This window comes from Macrobrachium nipponense, chromosome 23 (assembly GCF_015104395.2).
Source record: "Macrobrachium nipponense isolate FS-2020 chromosome 23, ASM1510439v2, whole genome shotgun sequence".
NCBI lineage: Eukaryota > Metazoa > Arthropoda > Malacostraca > Decapoda > Palaemonidae > Macrobrachium > Macrobrachium nipponense.
The window spans coordinates 62130208-62132707 of record NC_061090.1 but is presented as its reverse complement, the minus strand read 5'-3'; the positions used below and the strand labels follow the sequence as shown (position 1 = coordinate 62132707).

The window sequence follows — 2500 nt, the reverse complement described above, 5'->3', positions numbered from 1 at the left end:
TGGTCGGCATCGAGCCCGGATCGACTGTGGAGAAGGTCGTCGGTTCGAGCCTCCAACTTCAGTGCCTGGTGTCCGACGCCAGACCAGCGCCCAGTGTCGCCTGGTACAGAGACGGGCTTCTGCTTGACCAAGGTAGGTCACCTGGGTCAGCTGGCAGCGCCCTGGCCTTTCCGTTTGAGAGACACGGGTCGAGTTCGGTACGAGACAGAGCTCTTTCATTTCGGGGTTCAAGATCGGTGTGATTTTAGAACTTAAATCAATCAGAGGCGAGTGATACACTTTGCAAAGTCTGTGGAGTACGATCTTATCTCGAGCACGTTCCAGTGCTCCAATTATCTAATTCCTATTTCTGCTTCCTCCTATTATCAAATTCCTATTCCCACTTCTTCCTATAACCAAATTCCTATTCCTATTCCTTCCTACTATCAAATACCTATTCCCACTTCTTCCTAGTACCAAATTCTTATTCCTACTACTTCCTATTACCAAATCCCTATGCCCACTTCCTCCTATTACCAAATTACTATTCCCACTTTGTCCTATTATCAAATTCCTATTCCTACTTCTTCCTATTACCAAATTCCTATTTCTACTTCCTCCTAACCCAAAATTTCCATTTCTGCTTCCTCCTACTATCAAATTCCTATTGCCACTTCTTCCTGTTACCAAATTCCTATTCCTAGGCTCCTACCCTGAAATTCCTATTCCCACTTCCTCCTATTATCAAATTCTTATTCCCACTTCTTCCTATTACCAAATTCCCATTCCTATTGCCTCCTACCTTGAAATTCCCATTCCCACTTCCTCGTATTAGCAAATTCTTATTCCCACTTCTTCCCATTACTAAATTCCTATTCCTACTTCCTCCTAACCCGAAATTTCTATTCCCACTTCCTTCTATTATCAAATCATATTCCCACTTCTTCCTTTTACCAGATTCCTATTCCTACTACCTTCTATTAACAAATTCTTGTTCCCACTTCTTCCTATGATGATGAAATAAAGAACGAAAAGCGACCCAGAAATGAATATAGTATTACCCAATGAGCCGAAAGAACTCTAGTGATATCAAGCGGAGTGAAAGCCTATTCCCACCCACCCCCCCTAAGGAATTCCATACACCCTGCAATTAAAGGACTCTTGTTTCATTCATCGAGGAGAGAAGAAGAAGAATAAGATGATGATGATGATTTTGCCAGAAACAATTATCCTCATTACGGCGTAACACCCGACGTAATTAGATTTCTCTCTCTTGTGACAGGACTTTTTAACACCGCATTAATTAGTGCGTAATTAAATCTAGCATCGCAGCAAGTAAGGCAATTATAAAACGCTTCTGGGATGGGCTGCTGGAGCTGAGAAATTGGGTGGGAGGTTTCCCTACTGTCGTCCATTGGCTTTCAAAATCAATCACGGTCCTTCGTTCAGGATCTACGCTTCCGCAGCGATGTAGTGCCTTCAGTGCACCTCTCGGGATTCACCATAGGCATCATTAATTAAAGTTTTCTTTATAACATCTCTTCGGCCCCTAACTGCAAACTCTTTCATTCCTTTTACTGCACCTCTGTTCATATTATCTTCAATCCTACTTTCCTCAACCCTCCCCTAACAATTGGTTTGCAGTGCAACTGCGAGGTTTTCCTCCTGTTATACCTTTCAAAGCTCCTTTACTCTCAATTTCAGCGCTGAATGATCTCATAGTCCCAGCGCCTGGCCTTCGGCCCAAATCCTATATTCAAGTTTTACGTAAATTATCTGGTATCCAGTTCTGATGTATTGAAATCTTTATGAGAATTAAAAGCTAAAAATCTTGAAAGGAATGTAATGGAATACAAAATTTAGGCCAAAGATCAAGCACTGGGGCCTACGAGGTCATTCAGTGCTGAAGGGGAAATTGAAAGTCAAAATAGGCTTTAGGTGGAAAACCTCGCATATGCACTATGAAATAATTGTTAGGAGAGGGTGGAGAGTAAGGTGGAAGAAAGTGAATACGAACGGAGGTACGGTAAAAGGAATGGTAAGGGTTGCGGCTGGGGGCCGAAGGGACGCTGCAAACACCTCAAGTAATATTAACACTGCAACGTGAGAGGTGTAATGACGGGCACGACCCCCCACCCCCAACCTTACGAGGATAAAAGTCTTCATATATGACTTAATAATAATTCATACCTGACCTCACCCTAGTTTGGAGTTTGGCCTGGAGGGGTGATATATTTCATTACACTTTTATTCCTTTGCAAAGCTGATAAATTCCAATTATACTTAACAACTCTCTATGATCGCATTTACTGTCACCGGAGGGTGAATTAACGTTGTAAAATCTTTTGCAGTTAGCGATAAACCGCTGGAATTCCTAACGGCAGAACAGTTTGAAAATGTTTTATCAAAAGACTGCGAAGATTATTCATTTCAGTTAATCAGATCCAGTTTTTAAACTAATCATAAATAATACGACAAAAACAGAAAGAATTTAAGTGAAGATTAATTTATCGTGAAGAAT

The 2500-nt window shown here is 41.5% G+C and overlaps 1 protein-coding gene across 1 annotated transcript in view; it reads left to right on the top strand.

The window, feature by feature from the left end:
• The window catches only part of LOC135198010 (nephrin-like), a 396664-nt gene that overhangs the window by 328882 nt on the left and 65282 nt on the right, over positions 1 to 2500 (top strand). Inside the window, exon 5 of the mRNA XM_064225356.1 lies at positions 1 to 132. This exon is cut by the window's left edge and continues 21 nt beyond it. Coding sequence (XP_064081426.1) covers positions 1 to 132 — 132 coding nt within the window. The remainder of the gene's footprint in view (positions 133 to 2500) is intronic.